Source organism: Sarcophilus harrisii, chromosome 4 (assembly GCF_902635505.1).
Source record: "Sarcophilus harrisii chromosome 4, mSarHar1.11, whole genome shotgun sequence".
NCBI classification, from domain to species: domain Eukaryota; kingdom Metazoa; phylum Chordata; class Mammalia; order Dasyuromorphia; family Dasyuridae; genus Sarcophilus; species Sarcophilus harrisii.
Window position 1 is genome coordinate 127972536 of NC_045429.1, and position 24183 is coordinate 127996718.

Consider the following 24183-nt stretch of genomic DNA (forward strand, 5'->3'; position numbering starts at 1 on the left):
TCTGTTCACTTCATTCAATATCAGTTCATATGAATTTATTAATCTGAAGAATATATCTGTGACTTTTTGGAAAATTTGAGAATTTAGGCTTTTAAATAAAAAAAAATCCTCTGCATCTTGACACAGTTTATAGTACATAGAGTTCACATAAATACCAGTTCCTCTGAACAATTACTTTGATTTGTATGAATTTTGACTTTATATATTACAATTTATTATTACATTATTATTTACATTATTAATGTACAATTACATTATTGATTTATATATAGAAATATATAACTTTATTTTTTGTTATATCCACAACTATATTTCTAATCTTTAAAATTTTTTGGTCATATGTTTAAAACCTATTTGGTTTTACATAGTTATAGGTGTTTGGGACAAAAAGACCTACCCAAAATGACTACTAGAGATCACTCATTGAAAGCAGAATTATTTATTAGAATCTTGAGAAGTAGACCCCATCCTGATCTGTGAGCCAAATTCACAGCAGGAGAGAGACACTCCCTTGAAAATGTTCACAGCTTTTATACATTTCAGACAAAGAACCTCCAAAATCCCACCCTCTATCTGTTGTGATCGGTCATATAAACCTTTATTCCCCTTCTTGGTCAGTGGAATGCAGTAGACAAGATGTGATATACAGCTTTGGTCACATAATCCCTTCTTTGGACGATGGAATGCAGTCCAGGCCTTATCTAAAATCACATATCCGGCCTATAGGCTTGATCTACTTTTAGCTAACAGTCTCTGATCAATATGTGCTTAAAATTAATCTGTTAAGTTCTTCACCTTTCCACACATAGGCATGTGTAAAATATTCAATTTGCCTTTATTAATTTCCTTTTAATGTCAGTTTGCTGATTTATGGACATCTAGCAAACTTGGGACCAAAGAGTAACCAGAACTTTCTAAGCAACATGAAGTTAGGTATAATCAGGGACATTGCAAATGTACTTTATTCTCTTGGGTCTTTGACAAGTTGATTAAACTTAATGGGTCTGCTTTTTCATCTGAAAAATATAAGGAATCATCGATCCCTTTCAAGATCCCTTTCAGATCTACATCTATAAATCCTATGTGGTATAGGATGTTTGAAAGCTTGAGGTGACTATACCAGGGATGGATGGGTACAATTTTTAAACTTAAGTGGGGGTAACTTCTAAAACTTTTGTAACTGAGTCACCCTAAATCTGGTCTCTAACAAGGTATTCAATTCCATGATTAGCCTCTTCCTTTCTCATTCACATTTTGGGTCATCCTCAAATGACATTGTATTGATTTAGCTAGTGGGTAGTCATGATAGGAGGCAATCTAATCCTCTCTATAAAAACTTGTGAAGGGACTTTGTAGATTTAAAACAATGTACCTTTTCCCTGAAAAATAATTTGAAGGAATACATACTTATTAATAGTACAATAATATTATAGATTTAAATACAGCTGAAAAGGACCTTAAGGTTAATATACACATACCCTCCTTAGAGAAGTCAAATCCCTTGAGCAGGGTGATATGGGTATTAAGAGAAAGAATTCAAACCAGGCCCTAATTGAAATTTAACATTATTTTTCTTTGCACCACATTACATTTCTTACTTTAACTCATACACAAGCAAAAATCAATCATGCAAAAGGATCTATTACACTTCCAACTAGAATTTACCTTCTAGCTATGATAGTAGTACAAGAAGAGTATGTAAGGGGTGTGAAACACACACCTTAAAATCTACTATAAAGAATAACAAGGTGCTCCAGCTCTGACACCTTTATCAGGCAAGAGCACATCTCTGATATACAAAATGAGTCAAACTAGAGGCAAACAAGTCCTAGGTATCTCCATTGAATCAATCAACCAAAGATATGAATTAGGTTTGAACAAGTTTTCAGTTTAAGAGAAGTAAAGTACTCTGAGTCATTGAATGAAATCAGGCAATAAATATCTTGCAGTTGATAGTATAGATTGTCATTCTTTGTAATTGTAAACCAATTTAGAATCTCACATTCTGCCCACTAGCTAACCTAGCAGCAGACTAGCTCCTGAGAAGGATTAACTTCATGGTAAAGAAAAGAAAAATTTTTTGCTTCCTCTCTTCCTGTGACTCAACCAGAGGAATACCTGGTAATCTTGAAAAGATAGAACTTTCCATCAGCATGTCACATTATCCCTTGAATAGCAATGAGTGATGGTAGCATCTGCATCAAGAACTGAGAGACATGCCAAGGAAAATACATACATTAGGGAACATCAACTTCTGGATTTTCTATGAAGATTTATCCTTAGAGCCCAGCAGGGAATTTTACAGACAAAGTAGGACTTTATATAGATTCTACAAAGGAAGAAAATAACTTCCAGAAAATAGGATTTGGAAATCACCCCTTTGCCACCTAAACTTCCTAGGGACCTTGTGAGGACACATGAGAAGGATGTACCTCAGACATAGGAAGGGGGGATTATTTCCAAAACAACTGTCCTGGATATTCCTGCTTAGTAATTTGTTTTTTCTAAAGCTAACTAATAAATGAGGGGTAGAGTCCATTGGATGGGGCTTGTAAACAAAGCCAATAGAGAAGCTGGTAGAGATCTCCTAGGTAAAAAATAATACCTGTTCTCTGGAGATCCAGTTGCTAGCGCTAATAGTAATTGGGGAGAATAGGTCCAGACTGAGTGTGACATTGGTAATGGAAATTTAGTTAAACAAACAATGTTGAAATGGTAGTCTTTCTATATTACTTTTAGTAGAATTTGTAGGACTATTTTAGAGAAGCTGTTAAAAAGCTTACCTAATTTTTTAATTAGATGAAATCGCTGATAGTTTTTTATCAGCAATTTCAGAACATTCTGCATCATTTACTCTATAGAGCTTCTCTTGAGCTATTATTGATTTACTACTGTACAATATAAATTGCTAGCATGAAAACAGTTTTGCTTTATAACGCATATGAATTTGGTGGGAAGAGCAAGGGTAGGCACTTTGATCTGACAGCATATAATAGTAGTTAAATAAGATCAATGAAACTTCCATTTACCTGAGTACATTTAATAAAAGAAATTCATTTTTAAATAAATTACTCATCAACATTGCTTCTGGCAAATCAATTTTTATTTCTTTTATATCTCTAATCCAAGACTGAGCACCTGAAGATCTGAATTCCGGTCTTGATCCTGCTACTTAGTTAATAAGTACTTACTACTTACCAACTTGGGAAAACACTTAAGACAGTTCTAAGCTTCCTTACTTAATAATACATGATCTCTGTGTTTCTCTGTCTCTGAATTTCTCTCTCTTTTCTCTCTCTCTCTCTCTCTCTCTCTCTCTCTCTCTCTCTCTCTCTCTCACCATCTCAGAGGAAGAGGGTTGGTATTATAGTAAAATAGTATCCAAGTAAAAGGTGATATTATGTTTACCACTTAGACATTGCTTTGATCTATATGTAATGTAGATAAACACACAAAATATGAAACTTATTACCAGTCTACTCAATGAGGACAAAATCTAGTTATCTGAATGTTACGTGTCTCCCAGCACTTAAGCCAAGTGTTGTATACAAAGTATGTACTTAAAATGTATTAGATATAAATATTTTGAAAATACATGAAAATATAAGTACCAATTTTTTTTTGAGTGATGCTACTTAGTAGTAATTGTGCTCTTGGTGGCTGAGAATGGCTGAAAATAGCAATTCAGGTCTATGCCAGGGAAGATGAACGAGCAAAGGAAATTGAGAAGGAACTGCTAGATGGGCAGAGGACAAGAGCAGTTCAGTGTATGAAAATCCAGGGAGAAGACAGTATCCAGGAGGAGATGGTAATAAAACATTTCAAATGCTCCAAAAAGGTCAAGAAGAATGAAGACTGAGAAATCCATTAAATTTGGCATGCAGGAGATAACTTTGGAAAAAGCAGTTTCAATTGAATGGCAAGAGATCAGAAACAACAACACAGAAAATTAGGAAGCAAATGGGAGGAAAGGATTAAGAAAAGTCAACACTATATCCTATTTAACATCATTCACTGATTCCTTGAAAATATAGCTTTAGTTGAAACAATAGTAGGGATCTCATTAGTTCATTGGAAATGAATTTTTTGAATAGTCAAAACTTGAATTTTGAAAAAACTTAAAATGAATCTTTATAGAGATCTTTCTTTAAAGAATCATAAGATCCTAGAGCTAGAGAAGAGAGAGATGTCAGAAGACCTCTGACAGTATTATAGTTGCTAGAAGCAAGCACAGGGCTGTGATGAAGATCTGATATTCCAAGTGATCAGAGATACCCATGAAGTTCATGTTGACCTCTTAAGGGACTAAAAGGGGATAGAGATTAGACAAAGACGAAAGATGAACAAACTCCAAGAATATCCTGAAAGGTATATGAGAAGAGGGCCTAACTATTTTTTCCTCAGGAATCCTCTAGCCTAGTTTAAGATATAAAAATGACAAATTCAAGATGAGTGTGGACATTGTTTCTGAAACACACACAGAAAACCAACTACTGTCCAAAGCTGCTGAAGGTATAATAAATCAATCTTCCCAAAGGAAAAGAATAATGAAAATTGTGGTAAAATTTAATACACTCATGGAAGGTGGATAATAACTAGTTAGAATTGGATCAGGGATTTCAGGAACCAAATCCCTCTGAGCTCCTTTACAAGTCCTCTGATTCAAACTGTATACAAACAAAAATTTCTTTTATAATAATTTTTTGACATAAAATTTAATTTTTAGTCCTGGTCACTGGGGCAAAATACAAGTCCAGTTAAATTTGCTCTTATGTGTGAAAGTTCTTCAAATACATGCAGACAACTATTCTGCTCTTTCCAAGTCTTCCAATTTTAAGGCTCATTCAAATGAACATTATATGGCATCAACTCAATTCACCTTCTGATTCTAGGATACTCTTATTTAGATGCTCTACAATTTATTGATCAATCTTTTCTACAAGTGGAACCTAATCACCAACATTCTAAATGTGCTCTGACCAGAGTAGAATACAGTGGGACTTTCACTTCAAAATTCCTGGATGCTTGACATCTTATGAGCTCAAAAATGCATCTGCTATAGGAGGTGCCATAACATGCGTTAACTTGTATTGACCAAGTCCACTACCACCTTTCATCTTTTTTCATAAAAACTTCTAACTAATCATATCCCCCCCTTCTTTTGTTAGAAAAATCATTTAAAAAGTTCATCTGCATGAGTTTACATTTGTCGTTTCTCAATTTCATCATCTTAGGCAATTCAACTCAGTATTCTAACCTCTCAAGAATTTTTGTTATCCACTGTGTTAACTTATTCAACACTGTGTTAGTGACAAATGTGAATAGGCAATCTATATCTTGATGGAAGTCTTGATAAAAATGTTAAACGGTCTAGGGCTAAGCATAGGATCTCGTGGTATCCACTGTAGCCTTCCTAAAAAACTGACGTCAAACTATTAACTTATTTGACTCTAGCCATTCAACCACTTTCAAATCTATCAATGTCATCATGTAGTACACACAGATGATTTCTTATCTTTTCCAATAAAATAACAAATGCAGTATCAAGTTTTCTTTGCAAAAATATAGGTAAAGCATGTAAAAAGTATTCCTTTTGATAAAACCCCAAAAGACCCCTCACCACAAAAAGAGAAATGAGGTCAGTTTAGTATAATCTATTCTTGGTGAAGCCATGCTAGCTCTTGGTGATCACCACTTCTTTTTATGATTGTTTCCTGACTAAAGAATTTTTCATCTTTTTTAATTCATTCTAGAATTTTTCCTGAAATCAAAGTCACACTCTTAGAACTGAGGTTTGGGGACCGTTCTCTTATCCCATTTATTGTGGAAATTGTAACATTCACCTTTCTTCAATCCAGCAGTGCCTATTGCACTTTCTATAAACTTTCACTTCATGGTATGGGTTCATAATCACATTTGCCAGTATTTTTAATGCCAAAAGATGAAGTTCAACTGGACAAGGTAACTTTAACTCAACAAGGGCAGTTCAGTGTTTTCTAATTATCTCCTTATTTTTGGGTATCAATTCCCTATTAATCATATCTGTGCTACTCTTTCTGATCCAAAGTTTATTTTACTTTGCAAAGTATTTCCTTTTCTCTGTTGTCAGTTATCCTTTGCCATCTACCAAAGCAGAGTCTTATCCTTTCCTTTATTTTCTTACTTCTCCTAATATATCCCTACCTCCAATTTTTTTTAGTTCTTAGCTTTTTTTGCCCATCTCAACTCATTCTGAGTTATAACTCTTGTAATATTACTGAAATAGGATCATGCCATGGTTTTATATGTATACAGAATGGAGGAGAGTGGACCCGTCATGGAGGGAAACCAGGATCTTCCCATCACCTATTCTAGTCTGTCTACCCAGATCTCATGGAGTGACTCAAGGGTCTGGACCCTTTCCTTCAATCCAGTACCAATGGCTCAATTCCCACTAGATATAAAATTCCTCCTTTTACCTGGGTACTGACTTACCATCTCTTGTCCCCAGGAAATTACCTAGAGTTTCCATTTTATTTTCACCCAGTATCTTTTTTTCTAAAAGTCATAGATTAGGGAAATGGTCACTCACATTGCTTAGATGTACAACCATTCTGGTAAAACAGTGTACCATTTAGTCTTACCATATACTTGCTCTGCCATCATTCCCTAAGATCCTCTGGGTCTAATCTGTCTTGCTACAATGTTCTCCTGAATATGTTATCTTCCTTTATTAGAAGAAATAGAAGTTCTCTGAGACTAGGGACTCTAGCTTTTCAAGTTATATCCCCAACAATTAGTACACCTGGTACATAAACATTTAATATTTCCCCCCCTATCTCTATTCTTCCCTTATTTCATCTACCCATTCACTAATCATAGGCTACTTGATCTTGTTTTTATTTTTTATTTACTTTTTTTCTGAAATCTAAGTTGGTTGATATATTTCTTGTGTATTCCATTATTATCTTGAACAACTTTCTTTTTCTCACATCATAATAGTTTTCCTTTATTTCTCCACAAATTTATTCTATAGGTTTTTTTTTCCTCCAGCTTGGGTTGATTCCAGAAGAATTTTAGTCCATTGGAAATACATTTATTCATTTTAAACAAATAAAAAATAAGAAAAAAAACATATTTCAATGTTCCCAGCAAAACATGAGAGGATTCATATACAAAGCAATAAATTTTCATTTCAAGAAAGCCTATATAGCAAATGCTATACATTGTATTTAGAGCTGTCCATCCATAAATTCTACTTATCCTCTGAATCCTTTAAAATATGTTTTTACGAGGCAGCTATGATGAGATATGATATGGTGGTATGATAGATGGAACATTTGACCGAAAGCCAGGAGAATCTGAGTTCAAATTTGACTACAGACATTTATTTGTACTGTGACCCTGGGGGCTAGTCAATCTCTTTTTGCTTCAGTTTCCCAAATTGTAAAATGAGGATTATATCATCACTACTTTACAGGATTATTGTGAGAAGTAAATGAGATGACATTTGTTAAACACTTAGCACAGATCCTGGAACATAGCTATTTAAATGCTTGTTCTCTTCCCTTCACCCTTTAAGATGCTTGCTAAACTATGCTTATCTTTATTCTTTGTCACAAAATGGCACTTCCCCCAAGATTTCCATCATTTATATCTGACCAACCATTTTTTTCCATGTTCATGGAGTTGGAGGCAAAATACAATTTCCCCTTGTTGGTTTGCCATAATGAAATTATCATTAAGGTAAGTCTGTTTTTTGAAGAGAGCTCAAACAGAAATCTGGGTAATAGAGATTTTCTATTACTACAATAGCATACTCTGTGACAGATTAATGATTGGTTCCCAAATTATGCATCTATTTCCTCTTCTTTTCCAGGTAGTCTGCAGCATACTATAGTGAAAAAATTGTTTCACTTATTTCCCCCATAGCTCTTCACTCATAATCTCTCTCCAATATTTCTATATCCTGGGTTTACAGATTTCCTCACAAGCATAGTTTGTTAATAGACAATGCTACCTCTGATTGTTGCTACATAGTTCAAATTAAGCATTATCTTTCTTATCCTCATGAAATGAATTTTTGGGGATAGTCAAATTTCTTTATTATAGATAGAGAAAGCATCTATTAAGTGCTTACTGTGTTCCACGTGCTGTCTTAAGTACTGGAAATATCAGAAAAAGAAAATTAATCTGAAAGATTTTGAATTTTGATGGTATATTCTCATATATACCAGGAAAGATAAAGATAGAAAGTTCATATGTGTCAGGGAAGAAGGTAGAAAATTTTTGAGAGCCAGGAGCAGAACTAAGAGAAAAATAAGTATGGGCTACACTGGGCACATTCCAAAATGGAGATTCCAGGTAGGAATTTACCAAGTGGTTATTGCCCCCAACTGGGACAATAAATATATGGAGGCATCCACAGAGTAACAAGACTATTGGGATGGAAATGGAAAAGATTATATAGTCATGATCAGAATAAGGAAAGAAGTGCCCAACATCTGAAAAACCAAAATTCTGTTAATTGTGTCAAAAAAGTCTTTTTTCAATCAAATCTTTGAATATAGCACAGAGAGAATGATGATGGTCCCATTACTTTTCTTATATTCAAAACAAAATTCATATATTTTAAAGAATTATACTAAATCTAAAGGCTTGTTGAAAGATAGTGTTGTACAAGAGAAAGAACATTGCTCTCTGAGTTCAACTACCATTTATGATGCTTACTAATTTGTGTGGCTTTGGGAAAGTCATGTAAGCTCCTTGGGTCTCAGTTTCCAAAGCCATAAAATGAGATTAGATTATATGGTTTCCTAAGTTCCTTTTAGCTTTCTATCTATGAACCCTTGAAACTCTAGAAGTGCCTAAAACAATATAATTCTGGCAATGGCTTTGCCAGTTAAGGACAGCAGAAATCCATAATAGTTGTTGCACATAGTTTTCACATCCTTATGTTTAGAGATAGTGACAATGGATTTTTGATATATGTTGGCATTTTTTCAGAGTTTTATTTATTAAACAAGAGTCTTTGTGTTTTGACCAGCATTCTCCTTCCAATGTGAATATTTTTGCAGGTCTGCCATTAAATCTGGAAACTTTACTATTCTCTAACACCAGTCTTGGAGATTAGCAGTAACTTCTTTAAAAGTTGGGGCAAGGGTCAAACTTTAGTAGTATTGTTTCTCAATATAGAAAGCAGCACTAAGAGTTTAAAATACTCCCACCTCTGAGAATTTTTCTTCAGTCTGTAATGAGGGAAAATGTTTCTATATTTCTTAATGGCTCTGTGAAGATAGGGATGATGAAGGCATACTCTTCAAGGTTGTAAAGAAATTTTTGATGGAGTCAACAAGTTGGAAATAAAGCATATCGTATACGTGTAGTCAAGAGATGTCAGATGAAGGAGTTGCCCTATGCCAGAGTTAACCAGATGTGTGAGTTGCTGCTGTTCTCCGGAATTCATTTGAGTTGCCTGAGTAAGCAACGTTTAAGAAGTTTTTTGGCTGAGATAGAAGGTGATGTAGGTATAAAAGAATTCTTATGTGTGCTTCATGTCTGCTTTCCTTAATACCTTTGCTCTCATATACTACTTCTGGATAAATTAATTTTTAACTGAATAACTTGCAATTGACCACTTTGCCTTGCTCCCTTGTCATAACAGGTACTTTCATTGTGCCCAGAGGTTATTTCTTTTCAGGGAGCTTTTTCATTGGAGCTGGATTTAAGAAAGCTGAAGTTCAATTCTGCCTCAGACACTTGCTCAGCAAGTGTTCTAATATGTAGATCTTAGTTTACTCAATTGTAAAAAAAAAAAAAAAAAAAAAAAAAAAAAAAAAAAAAAAAAAAAGCACCTATCTTTCAGGGTTATTGTGAGAATAAAATGAGGCGATATTTGCAAAGTGCTTTAAAGTGCTATACAAAGACTTATTTTTTTGTCATTGTCATCGTCATCATCATCATCATCATCCTCATCATCATCTGCTATACCTACAGACCAGGCAGATTGAATGAGGGAAGGTAAGATATTGAGAAGGGTCCTTGTTGTAAGTGGTACGGGTAAAAGTGGACACTCATCATGTAAGTTCAACTGCAGGAGCAGGGACCTACTTTCAAGAAACTGAATCCAACGGCACAAACACTAGTCCCCAGAAAGACAGGGGAGAAAACAATTAATTAAGGAAGTGGAAACTACAGGAAGAAAAATATAGGAATTAAGACATAGATCCAATTACTAGGGTATCAAAACAAAAGCTCAGTGACTAGCATTGAGTTATGAGGTCAAATAGAAAGATTGACTTGATGCTGACTCCCTGAGTTGCTACTGATCCAAGTTTCCTTACAATCCCTTGTCTATGGGAATTAATCTCCTAATAGGTGAAGTGATTCCAAGTCCAAAGAACAGAGCAATGAAAGAAAGCTGTAAGAACATTACACTATTTTCTGACCTTTTTTTTCCTGATTGCTAGTTTGTTTTTTGCCCATTGCCTATCATATGGTATTTGTATAAAACCAATTCCAGATTGTACACCTACATACCAAGTCCCATATACCTTACTATTGATATCTAAATCTTTCCCTGGACCTGTCTCTCAAGCCTGAACCCCTTGACTTTCCTTAGCTTTTCCATTGTTAATGCCCTGTCTCTAGGACCTATTCTTGCTTCTAATCAAATTCAGTTTAAACTTACAAAACTCTTCTATTTTATGTTTTATAGTGTCACGAATCTACAAAGGAACTCGAAAGGCCATTCTGCGTACTGCATTGCTCCCCAAGGAGATTGTACCTGAACTATTTTTGTCCCACAGATGCTTACCATGTTCTTAAAAAGATACAAAGTAATATTTCATAATCTTCATTATGAATATGAATTTCAACTTCTCTTAGTAGCCCTAGTATCTAACCTACTTAATGTGTTAACCATTGCTGAGCAGAGTCTTTTAATTTCTATGGACAATGATCCTGCTATTGTGACCCACTGATGTGATTACTTTTAAAATAATAGTAGTATACCACTGACTATTTTTTAGCTTGTGGCCTGCTGTGAAATAAGAAATAGATCTTTTAAGTTAAGTTTAAAATAAAATAATATTAGGGGGAAAAAGAAGCATCAAAAGTTTTAAGAAGTACAAGAAAATGCAAGGTAAAGATGCACTGATTAGGGGAGTGCTGCTCACCTACTCTACAAAGTCGTTTCAAAATGGCTATACTAGAATCACAAAAGATTTCTTATTAAGATAATGCATTTTACAGGAAAGGGAATAAATTGGCCTTGGAAAGTACAGCCATAATACTTAGTCATAATATTAATTTAGTATTATTACTTTTTCTTTGTCACTTAGAACAGAGGTTTGCACATACAGTGATATGTAATACTCAAAGCAGCTCTAAGTAAAATAATATCAGTGTTATATTCTGTAAAATGTCTTTGTAGTTTCTCTGTGATGACCTTAACTGACTAGTAGCAATAAAACTTTCCATCCACAAGAATCACAAGTTCAGACTTTATGAAAGGTAATAAAAGTATATGTTGATTTTGTTTTTGCTTAAATGAGTCCTCTCACTCTTTCCATGTTTGATTAAAAAAATTACAAATATTTTCTATATAACTTCATCTTTTAGTTCAACACTACAGATGACTCATTGCAGCATGGAAATGGCACTGGGTTCTCAAAGACTTTATGGACTGAGAATGAGTTCTGGCAGATCCTACCAGCCTATGTGTCTGTCATGTAAGGACAAGTTTAAAAACTAAAGAGATACTCGTCATCAAAAGATAGTCAGAGAGCCTGCCAGGTATATATTTTAAATGAGGAAATTGTGCCCTGAACCACATAGTTGGTAAATATCTGAGGTAAGACTCAAACCCAGATCTCCTTAAACCTCAAATTCAGTGCTTTTTCCAATGAAGCATGCTGCCTCTTAGATACAGAAAATGTCTTCAAGTCAATGTGATTTCATGAAGAATGGTTGGGATCTTTGCTGCAGGTACCATAGTAGAGCTGAGATAGAGAGGCATAAATAATTAGGAGAAATGACAATACTGAAACTTTCTCTGACTTACTGAAATGTCATTTGTAGATTAGAAAAGGATCCACAGACTCGCCAGTGACTGGAGAAGAAAGTGCAGATTTTAGTTTGTGCCTGGTTACAAAAGTGACTGTCAAAAGCATGACTGCAAATGTCAAGCCTCATCCACTTTCTTGCTTTGTTGCACATGAATGATTTCCTGGAATTAAAGGCCTGATAACTCTCAAGAAAATAATAAAAATATAAAAAGTTAGGAAGTAGAGTACTTCCTTCTAAATCTTCTTGGTCCTGAAATTATAAATTACTTGGTCAAATATTGTAATTCTAGATAATTCATATGTAAACATATTCATCATAATATACACAGACTTGTGAAGAAGAAAGTCCCAAGTATTAGAGAACTTTGCTGCAATCTTTAGGTTCCATTAACCTTAGATTTCTATGAAATAAATAAAATGAAATATGTAAACTGTTTAGCAAATCTGAGAACATTACCTATAAATTCTAGCTATTATTACTACAGAGACTTAAGTCACTGGGAGAAACTCATGAAAATGTTCACAGAATGGAAACTAAGAATGAGACTGGAAATAACGAGCATGCATTTTTAGATGTTCAAAATTGCAGTTTAAGAGTGTTGTAAAATAGATCATATTTTAAAAGATTTTTAAACAGCAAATTATAAACTGGCTGAAGCTGCTTTAAATTATAAACCTTAGGTAAGACCATTTGTTTATTTGTCCAAATCAAGTAATAATGTATGCTATAATGATAGAAAAAATGTCAATTTCCTTTGGGAAAATTTCATTGTGATCTCTCTTTTGGGGGTACATCTTGGCTTCGTGTAGTACACAGATTTGCTTGTGTACCTGGCCGGATTTAGGCACATGTCAATAGACTAGACAATGACTCTGGAAGAAAATGTTGATCCTGTTCATCAAGATTTGGGGTTATTAGTAATGAAAAAGGAGAGTGGAATTTTGGGGTCAACACCAACAATAACCAGAAATTAATTGCAACTTTACTCAGCAAAAAATGAAGATGAGAACTTTTGCCAAGATAGGATTTTTAAGTACCCTAATTTTCCCTACAATTTATCCTAATTTTCTATTTGCATAATCAAAGAAGATGCTAATAACTTTTTTAAACAAAGGAATGAAAGTAGGGTTGTTGACTGTAGGTCCTGATATACCCTTGTATACCTCTCTCTAATGGGAGGAAATCTGCTCTTCTGTGTATTTACTTGTAAATGATATACTCAACTGGAATTCAACTTTTTTTCTTTTTGAAGGGGTGGTGGTTTCCAATTTACAAATAAAAAAACTTGATTGACTTGGCATTTAGTCCACAGTTAATGAGAAAATGGTGTATATAATGACTCAAATAAGCCTTCTAGCTAGTTAGAAGTCAACTAGGAAGAGAAAAGTAATAGAACAGGAAAGTTTTGGAAATCCCTAACAATGAGATGGAGTTCCTCTGTTTTCTTTTTATTCCTAGACTTGAATTTCTACATATAAAATTAGGCAAATTAGGTGGTAAAGTGGATAGAACCCTGGACTTGGAGTTTGGAAGACTTTCAAATAGGGCCTCAGATATCTACTAGATGTTGGGCCCCGGGCAAATCATTTAATATGTTTTCTTTATCTCTCTCCTAGAATGCTGTGGCCAAGGTCATTTTTAGTGAGGAGCACAGGGCCCTGAACCTCTCCCTCTAGCTGTCTTCCTGAATAATTGCCCAATGGTCAGTCACAATAATTAGGTGGGATCTGTCCAAGCATTCATTCAGACCTGTGAGCAGTGATTTTCCACTATATTTATTACACACACAGCCAGCCAATGTTAAAGATCAGCAGATGTACTGGCAGGCAGAGGCAAGTCTTGAGCCTGCAACTCCTTACAGAGTCCTGGGTAGCATTTAAGGAATCCACACCCCGATTCATGCTGAAACTGGCTTTTCTCTGCCTTGTCCTTTTTCTCTTAACTTCCCATGGCAAAAAAATTCTGTATTGAAGACTAAGAAGCCATTTAGAGGATTCACTTTATTACCCTATATCGATATGATGATGTTTCACCATAACACCACTTTTGGCCAAACAATGACCACACCGAAGGCATTCAGTGGTATCCTGCTCATGGTTTGGTCCTTTTCGCTGGCTTACAAGATACTATTGATTGTAAGGTTTAAAAAAAAAATCAATTATATTTTCCCTACTATGAAGAATAGCCAAAGAATTATAGAATCAGCATAGAGGCACATTCTTCTAAAGGGCAGGGAATTTGGCCATGTCCTTTAATGACACATCTGTGAGTCTGAAAATATATGTTTAAAACTACAAGAGTTTTAATCACTCATGAGAATCAATTCAGTGTTACTATTGGTAAGTTTGAGTGTGAGTGTACAGTATGAGATGTGATCCAGAGTTCTTTCCACACTGGGTTTTTGGAATCTGTTTATATAATTTGTTCTTTGGATTTGAGATTATATATCATGATTCATCATAAGATGGATGATATTATAGATATTAACTTAAAATTGTCTACCTAATTTCTGCCACATGGCTATTTGATAGCCACATATCATGATTAAGTTGACATATATCTTATGTGGAATCAATGTTCCTTTTCATCATTGGGCTTTTTAACTATAAACCTTGTTTTTTCTGTACAAACTGCTGACTTGGGCACCTCTTAGAATATAAGAGAAATAACCAGTATAAAAGGAAATAGATACTTGGTCTTGACACTTAAGACTCACACTAGTGGTCTACGCAATTTTCCCCCATCACTATGTTTTCATAGTCACAGATTTTGAGTTGAAAGAGACCAAACAACCAGGTCACCGATAAAAAGAACTGCCTGTTGGGAGCTCCATTTAACAACACAGATAGCAATCTAGAATTTTAAAAAGTTGTCTGTGGGCACTAAAGTTAAGTGACTTACCCAGGTAATATGATCAATTAAGTATCAGAAGCAGTATTTGAATCCAACACCTGATAACTGTAAGATGCCTTTTTGGCTAATATATCACATTGAATTTTTCTGATTCTTATTAACATTTTAAAATTCAGGCCTATTTGCTCCATTAAAAAATTATTATAACATATCCTAATATAGAAATAGACTATATAGAAAAAAATAATGTAAAGAAAGATCTCTATCTTTCCTATGAGTAAGGCAAATGGGAAGAGAAGAAACCTACTACAAAATATTACTTAAACGGCTTCATTATCTCATACACAACAATAATTGCCACTTTGATATGTTCTGTGACAAATGTTAAGGATTATGAAAAACTGAGTATACAGGAAGATTTAAGTTTATATCTTTCACAGATAAAAAGCAAAATTAATGGTGCAATGCATTTTATTTATAAATGAGCCAATATGCTAAAATAAAAATTTATAGCTATAATATGAAGTAATACTAAGGATTAAACACATTACAATATCCCTATTTTCTGGAGAGATCTCATGATTTGAGACCTCTGGTTTTTGTTTATCTATCACCACTTTTGAAAAGCACCATTCAGGGAAGGCAGTGTCTTGCTCTAGAACTAACTGTTTTAATGTAATCACCTAGTTGGCATAAAGATGAATGCCAATAAACATGTAAAATTTTTCCTTCAGATTTGTTTTAAAAAGATACAGTACTGTTAGAGATACATCCACAAGTTTTAATACTAAGAATTAATAAAGTTTCATTTTTTAGAAGTGAAAGAATTTTAGGATTAAAATTCAGATACTCAAAAATACATCATCTCTAATGGTTAAGAAGGCTTAGCTAGGTTAGGCATTCTTTTCAAAACACATAATATAGCTTTCTTCTTTCCCTACCTGTCAATATATAGAATCTAAATCCAGTGTGGAAAAAAATACTAACATAAGCATACAAAAAGATCAATATTTCACGAAAGAAACATTCTTTAAATGTTTTAGTAAGACTATCCTACTTTTTGTGGTTGCATAATTATGCAAATGATGACATCAATTCATTAGACAAGAAATCATTTAATTTCAAATAGTTTATTCGCCACCAGAAATCCTAGATTTCTAGGTCATATATAATGGACTAAGGAGTTTTAAGATAAAATTCATTACTTTTTCCTACTCTCCCTTCAAAACTCACAACTTCTATGAGACATGTCCAAACAGCTAAAATAACTTCAAAAAAGCCTTTCCCCTTTACCTTTTCTTTGTTAAAAGAGGGTTCATTTCCATACAAAGATTATATCTTTCAGGTAGTGGTATATCTAAAACTACTTATGGCAACAAAAGTCTATCTATCTTTCTCTATGTTTTTTAAATGCACCATGATTATTCATCAGAAGCAGATTAATTGAGCTGATAGAAACCTGTACATCAGTCAAGAAGAGAGAGGATCAAAGTGATGTAAAAAAAAAAAAGAAGGCATGGGACATGATCTTAGTTAAACAGAAGGATAGGGAATGTAATCAGAACTATCAGGAGAAAGGAACAGTGGACTTCCAGTATAAAATTATAGGGCATTGATACAATGGTCAGGGAGTTTAATATATAATCAACACATATAGAGTAATCAGGTTGTCTTACAATTTGCAGACAAAACAATGTTAAAGTGAGGAAAAGGGTAGAGAACAGCTAGTATTTTGGGAGACAGAAAAACAAAAGCCCTGTAAAGATAACAAAAGATTAGAAATATAGTCTGAAATTTATAAGATTAATTTAATATAGAACAATTGAATTTAGCACCTAAAATTTCAAAAAGGATTCTTTTATTTGTATAGAAATACAACTAATTTTTCTTTGTGTTCACTCAACATGCCTGACATTCTCAAACATTTACTTGGCCACCATTTTTTCATATGAATTGTCTCTCCATATAAAATATAAGTTCCTTAAGAATAGGGAATGTCTCATATTTTAAAATATTTGTATCCTTAGTAACACACATGATGTATATTGTATGAGATTAACAAGCTGCTTTCTCATTTATAAGCATAAAGTACTATATTTAAAATTTAAAAAATAATCAACTGTACAGGTACAGGAGAGAAAAGACTTGGTTTAGCAGAAGTTCACATAAGAAAGGCCTAGGAGTCTTACAGACTTCAAATTCAATATGGTTTAACCACATGATAGGACTCCTCCAAAACTAGAGTAATTTGAATGTTACAGCAATAGAATCACAACATTCGGTTCAAGGTAAGTAATAGTTCTACTATATTCTGCCCTAGTTAAGACACATCTGGATTGCTATGTTCAGTTTTGGATATCCTATTGTAAAAAGAGCATTGATAACAAAACAAATAGTCACTAGCAAATAGTGACCATCATGATGAAAGGTTTAGAAACCATATCATATGAAGAACAGTTGAACAAACTGGGAATGATTAGTCTAGGAAAAAAACACTTAAGGAAGGCACAATTGTTATTTTCAAATGTCAACAAGGCTATTATGCAGGAGAGAATTAGGATTTCATCTAGTATCAGAGAAGAGATTTTAGAAGGAAAATTTTTTTTTAAAGAATTGGAGCTGTTCCAAAAAGGAATGGATTATCTATGAATTAGTAGATTTTCAATCATCCAAAGTAGAGATTGACTGATAACTTCTCAGGAATGTAGTAGAATAATAATTTTATATTGGATATAATGATATATACAATCTATTTCAATTCTAAGATTATGATTTTATGAACATTTTGAAAATATGCATTCTTAACCCACATATTGTTATCATCTAATAATGTGCATAACAAGTAAATATGTTGGTTAATAAAGATTGAAGCCATTTTATAGAAAGCTCTGCATAGTATACTATGCATTCTAGATATCAAATCAAAATCATTCTGAAATGATTCATCATTCTGAAAAGAAAATTTGTGGAAAATGTTAAAGCTAAATTATTTTAGCAGTAAAAGTACTTTTGTAATTAAAAATCTTCTCTTAAGCTTCTAGTCCTGTAATTGGACCCACTGGTAAAAATGGCCCCTTTGAAGAATAGTTTTTTTTTTTTTTTATTGCTGGAATGCTCCAATTTTTTAATATGACCCTCTGGAAATATAGTAAATGGTATCCTGGCATTTTGCTGACAGGTTTCTAAGATTAGTAGGAATGGAAGCTGAAACTAATATTTTTTTCCAAATGTCAGAAACATATTGAGCAGAGAAAAAGTTCTAATGTAGAATTTCTAATGCCCTCATTTAAAAAAGTTCCAAACAAGATTTTTCTGTTTTATACTATTTCAAGATGCTATTTTAATGAGGTTTACAATTTCTTAAAACATTATTTTAATAAGAATATATTAAGTGGTCCCAGAGTATATCACTTTCACTCGAATTCATTTTTAGCCATCATCATATTTCTCTATAGGGATAGACAAATGTCCTAATTTCTTAGCATCATTCTAGTAGGACATAAGAAAATGGTCTTAAATTCTTTATAGTAATCCATTGCTGAGGTCAAGATCCACACACATGAAAATATGTTCTTCCTCAACCTGCTACCACACACAGCAATCTTTCTAAGAGATTCTGGTTGTAATTAACTAGTAGCCCCTCCTTTGTAAAAATCTATAGTCCTTTGCTAAAAGTCTTCTTCCTTTTGCAAGTCCTGCTTTTATGCCCTACTTATAGGTCAGCGTTCATGCTTATGTCTCTTCAACTGTCCTGGTCTTCTAGCTCATCAATCTTATCTGCTCCTACACCCAACCTGTACTTTTTCTCTGTTATCCCCACATACAAATGGTATTGTACTTCATCTCACCATTGATCTCCTATCTTTTCATCTTCTTCCATGCTCCTTCTACTCCTGCAACTCAAAGAATTGTTAGCTCTTTCCAAGGATCTCCTCAAGTGCCAATAGAGAACAGGGGCTCTCTTAATCCAGTCCTAGCTACTATTTGCCATGCCTACATACCTTGGTGCTTTGTAGTTCTGTTATATATAAGCCATTTACCTAGATGCACTTCTTTTATTTCCCCTTAATTCTTTAAGGGAAGGATTTTTATATTCCCAGTACCTGGAAAGAACAGTTATTTAATGAATACAAAATGAACTGGTTTGATTACAAATCTACAAAGCCTTTTAGAAATTATTTCACCTGAGATTCAAAAATGTTTTCTGAAGTAGGTATTATCATTCCAATTTTTCAAATGAAGAAACCGAGGTTCAAAGAATTTAAGTGAGTGTGAAAATGAATGAATCAGACATAGGTCTTTGTGGCCAAATCTAGCATCATCAGTTTCCTCTTAACCAGTTTTCAAATATTGAGTTGAACAGATCTTAATTTATATACAAAAATCTTTAAGTTATCATGTCTGATTATACATTTTCCTATATACATTTCAATTTGAAAATATAGCCTATATTGAATCATTATGACTGTTGCAGAATTTTAACATTGACACAGAGGACATTTTTTTTCCTACTAATTAAAAAATAACTCTGTGATTTTAAAAAAGGAAAATGACTATTATTGAAATGATTAATTTTTAAGTATAAGTAATAAATCTAATATCTACACTGGAACATCTATCACAACTCACATCTACTAATAGTTACAAATGACATGGATGGTTGCTCATTGCATCACAGTTCCTACAATATCTGGCATAACCTCTTTATGTTAAAACCTTATAGTATAAAATAATATGATGACAACACTATTGAAAGATGGCTTTACCTTTTCAGATAGTTATATGATTTCTTTTAAAATATTCTATTATATACATGATATTTATAAGACAATGTATCAAAGTTTTCATAGATGATTGTCCTTTTCTTCTCTAGATTCTCAGCCTGAATTTCCCTTCACTCTCAAGAGATTAGGTTGCAATATTTTCACATGATGTTCCCTTAATTCTAACATGACTAATTCTAATTATCAATCCAATTTTAACATAGCTAATTCTAACCTTAATTCTAACATGATTGTCAGAAATTAACTTCAAATATTGACAAAATTAATATCAAACCTTAAAGTTAGCACCATAGCAGATAAGTAGGTGTATTCCACAGCAAGAAACTTATAAAGGAGATCTATTATTATAACAACTCTATTAATCTTTCCAAACAAGTATAAAATTAGTTTTTGAATGCCAAAGCAGCCTATATTTTGTATGAGAAATAAACAAAAAAGTCTTCTTTTTACTTGGTCAAAATTTGACTTGGAAAATAATGTTCCAAAGCAAATGGGAAAAACATTAGTTTCTTTTTTTAAAAAAAAATGTGTCACTGAATGCTTTCATGTATCTATTTTTATAATAATGGTAGAACATAAAAATAACTAATAATAAATCATCTTTTAAAGATTAAGAACACTACTTTCATTTTAAAAATATGATCTTAAAACAGAGGATAGGAAATTTTTTTGTAGAAAAAAATCTAAAATAAAAACATAACTAAAAAAGAGACAAACTTTGCAACTTACTAATGTATTCAAAAGACTATTAAAAACTTTACAATTTAATTATTAGGAGATTACAGAACTGCTTCAGTGCTTCTGTACTGTGTTAAATAAGCTGTACGTGTGAGGAGTAATAAATGAAATTGTTAATTTTACTGCATCCTTAGGGAGTAACAGGAAATGGGGTGGGGGTTACATTATTTAGAACTCCAAATGGATTTGGGTTTATATGCAGCAATAAATTCTAACTATGTTGTTAATTAACCCTACCCTCAAGCCACTCTTTGCTTTAGGATTTGAAAGACATAGTGACTACTAGAATAACTCACCATTCATATTCTTAAAGATGTTTAGGATGGGGAGAATTTGTCGATAGTAGGGCACTAAAGCTTCACCCACCATGTCAGCTGAAACAACCAGATGCTGAAGGACTTTGAGTGTGACACAGATGACCTGCCGGTTACGGAGATTCAATGCATCTGTATTATAGAGAAAGAAAAAAAGAGAATTAATTTCTACAGTGTTTTAAAGAGGATTGGGAAGAAGTTCTCTAATGGGTAAATTTAATTAAATTGTACTCTGCTGGGGATCATCAGTGGGCCTTTATTAGGCTAGTGTTGCAAGATGGATTGTAGCCTTGATGTTATAAAACACTGCCTTGTCTATTATTTGTTTCTACAACTAGTGCTCATGAACCCCAAGAATGTAACTCCTTATTCCCTCACACTAACTAGGTTTTCTGCCACTCAAGGAGGCCTTCTCCCAATATTGTGCTACAAGTAAGGTTCTACAACATGAAAATCCTGTTAATCACTCCATATCTAGCCTATTGTGCATGTGAGCAAAGCTGAGGAGAGGCAACATATTGGGGTGATCTTGGAGCTAGGAATATGCAGTTTGATCTGTGACACATACTAGTTGTACGAGTTACTCTGAAAACGTAACTCTGAAATTCAGTTACAAAGATGGTACAAACCTGCATCACTGGGGGAGGAGACTGCTCATTTAAGAGTTCCTTGTGTTAATAGAATAAAAGATCTGGTTCCTATTCCTGTTTCTAGAACTAAAGTAAGAACTTAGAATGGTGATTATCAGCAAGGTAATCATGAAACTAGGGGACCAATTTAGAAATTACTAAAGAATCCTTTAAACATTATTATATGGATTTAGACATGTCCTGGTAACAGCTACAAATTATATAAACCTAATATATACATATAGAATAGTCTAAAAGTAGCTGCTCTATTCCAACACTGGTGTTATAAAGCATTTTGCTGAGTGTAAATATCTTGATAGGAGTTATGTGAGTTCACTAATATAACTAACATAAATGAGAATCAAGTTAAATATCTACCCATTTGTGTGTCTATGTATTACTGAACTGATCAATTTATTATTTTCTAGATGCTCTGCCCCTAGAACAGCTGATTTTAAGAGCAAATTGCACCACTGCACAGTTAATTCAACCAGAATTAATATGATAGAAATAACTGCTAGTGAATTGAGTATAGGGTGACAAGGCAGTCAGCAGTTGATGCCCAATAAAAAATGCTTAAATGCTTACTTTTAATAAGAACTAGGAAGGTGTTCAAGGTCCCCTTGAATAATTTCTTAATTGTTGAACAAAGTTTTCAATATTTTGCAGTGGATTCAACATAAAGGAAAGGATTATTCACAAAATTCCCTTAGAACTTTATCCAAGAGGAAGTTGTTTTATTCTGCCTTATTTTGGCTTTGCTTCCTTTATTTCCCTTTCTTTCTCTGGATACTTAGGATGTAGGACTAAGCTGGAAATGTCTCTGTCCTTATTTAACCGATTAAATAAAAGAAATAAATGTGTGTGTGTGCGTGTGTGTGTGTGTGTGTGTGTGTGTGTGTGTGTAAGCAAACTCAAATATTTTCCTTTAGAACAAACATGCTAAGATAACCAGATAAGGTTTGATTTTGATAGCTTTAAAGAGAAAGTAAGATTTATATTTAGTACTCAGGTGAAAGGCTTGGGAAATACAAAATTCAACATTTCAAAAAGCTTTTATGGGAGGGATCAACTACTATTATCAACCAACCATTAAATCTTCCAACCCAGATCACTATATTTTGTCTGGGCTGCTGATTAAATCTGTCTTTGAGAAATATTACATGCCACTTCTTAAGTAGTTGGAGCTGCTAACAGAATAAAAGTAGTGTAGTAGAGGGATTCTAGCAATTTACCTTGGGGGCACACAGGTGATTGTAGGCTAGGTCTTCAGGTATAAACCACTATTGTGCTTAGAGACCATGGCAGAGGGGAACTAGGTCATTGAATTTTATACTCCTTAGGTTGTAGCCTCATCTGTAGTCTTTCTTCCCAATTCTCCATTTTGCACCTTGGGAACATACACTCCCCTAACACCAATTTTCCATGTCTTATTCTAGGAACTAAAATCAAAGATGCACCATTATTGCCTCTAAAAAGGGATGTCAGTTAACTGCCATATGGGGAGTTCAGTGGGAACATCTTTTTTTTTTCTATCATTGCAGATTTGTACCTTTTTCTGCATTTTCTCTAAGCATCTAAGATTGCAATGAAGAGAGAAAAGGACTTGAAGTCAGGAAGAGCCTCAGTTCAAATTGTCGTTTAGATAATTAACTGGATGTGTGACCCATTTAACATTATAAAGACTTAAGAATAACTCAAAGGACCAAACATTTTTTTTTAATCAACTGATATGCCTAGTTCCATAATAATTTTCTTGTTATTTTACAATTTGTTTTCTTGGTTCTGCTCTTTTCACCCATTAGTTCATGTAAGTCTCCTCACTATTCTCCACAACTGTACATTTAATAATTTCTTATGATACATTTACCTTTTTTACATTGATATATCATAAATTATTTAGCTATTCCCCAAAAGATAGCTCCCCTTAATTTCCATTTTTTGCTACTATAAAAAGAGCTGTTATAAGTATTTTTATACTTATGAGTCCTTTTCTTCCATCTTTGATCATTTTGTTTATATGGCTGGTATTGGTATTTATTGCTAGATCAAAGGGAATACAGAGTTTAGACTAGTGGGGGTGCAATTCCAAATTGTTATGCATCTACATACTTGAAGTGATAAAAACAATTTGGTATGACTTCCTCTTCAAGTTAGTGACCATATTCAGTTTTATTTGGGAGAGAAGGTAATGGATTTAAGCTATCTATAAAGAACCATAATGGGCCTCAATAATCTCCATGAAAGATGCAATATTCTATATAAATTGATCTTGATAATTTGATGCTGTGTGTTAAATAGAACCATTTTTTTGATGTGAACATCAAATATTTTAACATTGTCATTATTTGTGGTTCCATTTTTATATATTTATAGTATAGGAAAAAAGCCATGAATACAAGATTAAATCAAAGGATTTTCAATAAATCAATAAAACAATATAAATGCTATAGCACTTTGAAGTGGCTTGTTCTAATAATTGTTAAATTCATGGTAAGAGGTTCTTTTGACCCTGGAGATATTTTGGGCATATCTTTTATGCTTTTCAGCCAATATATTGTTTGCTGGTTAATGTTAATAGACTTTTAATAACATAAACTAAAAGTACTTTGTATATAGCACATATATAATAGGAATATAGTTGGAGGATCACTGCTTTTCTCAGATTTTATGTGAATATATAATTACTCCTGTTAAGAAAGATGGAATTAGGGCTTCATCTGAGAAGAAACAAGTAAAATGCTTTGCTAAGAAATTCATTAATCACTACAATATGTTTGAGTTAATAATCATACATCTTGTCTGTTCCAACTACTT

At 33.3% G+C, this 24183-nt stretch overlaps 1 protein-coding gene across 5 annotated transcripts in view; it reads right to left on the reverse strand.

The window, feature by feature from the left end:
- The window catches only part of PACRG (parkin coregulated), a 610713-nt gene that overhangs the window by 241751 nt on the left and 344779 nt on the right, over positions 1-24183 (reverse strand). For all 5 annotated transcript variants that reach the window (XM_012549456.3, XM_031968391.1, XM_031968394.1 and 2 more), the window contains one exon: positions 20720-20869. In XM_012549456.3, coding sequence (XP_012404910.1) covers positions 20720-20869 — 150 coding nt within the window. The remainder of the gene's footprint in view (positions 1-20719; positions 20870-24183) is intronic.